At 36.7% G+C, this 2,500-nt stretch overlaps 1 protein-coding gene across 1 annotated transcript in view; it reads right to left on the bottom strand.

Annotated features, from left to right (window-relative positions):
- Window positions 1–2,500, bottom strand: part of LOC128644518 (SWI/SNF-related matrix-associated actin-dependent regulator of chromatin subfamily A containing DEAD/H box 1) — a gene marked incomplete at its 5' end in the record, with an annotated part of 92,014 nt that overhangs the window by 30,575 nt on the left and 58,939 nt on the right. The window contains 1 exon segment of the mRNA XM_053697102.1: window positions 1,399–1,587. Within this exon segment, the coding sequence (XP_053553077.1) occupies window positions 1,399–1,587 (189 nt within the window).

Consider the following 2,500-nt stretch of genomic DNA (forward strand, 5'->3'; position numbering starts at 1 on the left):
ATGTATCAGAGCTCCTCACACATGCATCTGCATGTCATGCTTCCCAAAAACAAGTGCGCAATAGAGGCGCGAAAATGAGGCTCTGCCTATGATTAGGGAACGCCCCTAGAGAATAAAGTGTCCAATACAGTGCCTGCCGGTTATTTTACATAATTCCCAAGAATAAAATAATTCCTCAAAGCTATGAAGTATAAAATATGCTTATATATCAATCGTTTCAGCCCAGAAAATGTCTACAGTCTTAAAAGCCCTTGTGAAGCCCTTTTTCTCTTATGTAATAAAAATGGCTTACCGGATCCCATAGGGAAAATGACAGCTTCCAGCATTACATCGTCTTGTTAGAAATGTGTCATACCTCAAGCAGCAAAAGTCTGCTCACTGTTTCCCCTAACTGAAGTTAATTCCTCTCAACAGTCCTGTGTGGAAACAGCCATTGATTTTAGTAACGGTTGCTAAAATCATTTTCCTCTTACAAACAGAAATCTTCATCTCTTTTCTGTTTCAGAGTAAATAGTACATACCAGCACTATTTTAAAATAACAAACTCTTGATTGAATAATAAAAACTACAGTTAAACACCAAAAAACTCTAAGCCATCTCCGTGGAGATGTTGCCTGTACAACGGCAAAGAGAATGACTGGGGAAGGCGGAGCCTAGGAGGGATCATGTGACCAGCTTTGCTGGGCTCTTTGCCATTTCCTGTTGGGGAAGAGAATATCCCACAAGTAAGGATGACGCCGTGGACCGGACACACCTATGTTGGAGAAAACATACTTACCGAAAGACACCCATCCACATATAGCAGATAGCCAAACCAGTACTGAAACAGTTATCAGTAGAGGTAATGGAATATGAGAGTATATCGTCGATCTGAATAAGGGAGGTAGGAGATGAATCTCTACGACCGATAACAGAGAACCTATGAAATAGATCTCCCGTGAGGAAAACCATTGCATTCAATAGGTTATACTCCCTTCACAACCCTCTGACATTTGCTGTACTCTGAGAGGAATCGGGCTTCAAAATGCTGGGAAGCGCATATCAACGTAGAAATCTTAGCACAAACTTACTTCACCACCTCCATAGGAGGCAAAGTTCGTAAAAATGAATTGTGTGCGTGGTGAGGGGTGTATTTATAGGCATTTTGAGGTTTGGGAAACTTTGCCCCTCCTCGTAGGATTGTATATCCCATACGTCACTAGCTCATGGAGTCTTGCCAATTACATGAAAGAAAAACAATTTAGCTAAAAATTTCAGTGATAACACATTACATATCTACAGTGACAATGGTCTTTTTGTGTTGGTAAAGATAAGCTCAGGCCAGAACAAAAACAGTTTAATCTGCAAATTGTGAAGATATTAACAGCTCCATAATAATTTTCATATATGTATATATACCTTTTTCTTAATTTCAGACAACATATGGTCTAATGCTTCAAATTTCCCAGAGTCTAAAATTAATTCCTTTTCAAGTTTAAAGCGACTGATGCTTGAAAATTCACCACAGAGTCTATTCAATTCAAAATCGGTCATAACTTCCATGTCTTCAAAGATGAGATCAGGGTTGGCCTCACAATGAGTAGGCTCCTACAAGATTAAAATAAAGAAATAAATAATAGGAAGAAAAAAAAAAATCAATGTTGAGTTTGTGCTTTGTGACCATTAAAGGAACAGGAAACCGTTATTGTCTAATTTGTTCTCTTTGTATCCTTTGCTGAAAGGCATATCTAGATAGGCTTAGTAATTGGGAGCTAGCTGCTGATTGGTGGCTGTACAAATATAATTGGCTTACTGATGTGTTCCGCTAGGTCCCAGCAGAGCATTGCTGCTTCTTTAATAAAGGATACCAAGAGAAATTGATAACAGAAGTAAATTTTTCTATTTTTAGATACGTCTGTACTGCAAAAAGCAAACGGGGTAAAATTTAATGCACAAAGTTCAATATTTTTTTTTTTTTTTAAATAAATGTAATTAATCCCTTACATGTCAGCACACATTTTCCCTTTTCCTTATGAAATAAAAGCAGTAACCATAGATCATAAAATAAATTGTGTGGGTAATTTTAGTCACAAGCTTAAAATTATGCTTTGCAAAGTAAAAAAAAAAACATTTGCTGCGCAAATTATCATTAAATCAATTTATGTTAAATTATGCAATTTGTGCTTTTGACTAGCAATATTATTACATCTGTTATTTATAATTGTTATTTAAGCCAAGTATTACACTGCCCCCATCTGGTTATTTCATAATGCCAACCGACTGGCAAAACGTACTGTGGAAAACAATGAAATGCAGTTGCAAAACATTTGAATGTGAAGAATCCTTCACATTCCCACATAACACATGATAAAAGGCTGGGTTTCCTGGAGTCTGTCCGAGAGAGACATACAACACTAAAACAACCATCTCTCTTATATTTGTCCTTGACTTATGCATTTAACAAATTCCTTCAAAAAGTAGATTGTCAATACTATATAACATGTTTAACTTCAGAAGGGAG

The sequence above is a fragment of the Bombina bombina genome, unplaced genomic scaffold (genome assembly GCF_027579735.1).
Source record: "Bombina bombina isolate aBomBom1 unplaced genomic scaffold, aBomBom1.pri scaffold_948, whole genome shotgun sequence".
NCBI classification, from domain to species: Eukaryota; Metazoa; Chordata; class Amphibia; order Anura; family Bombinatoridae; genus Bombina; species Bombina bombina.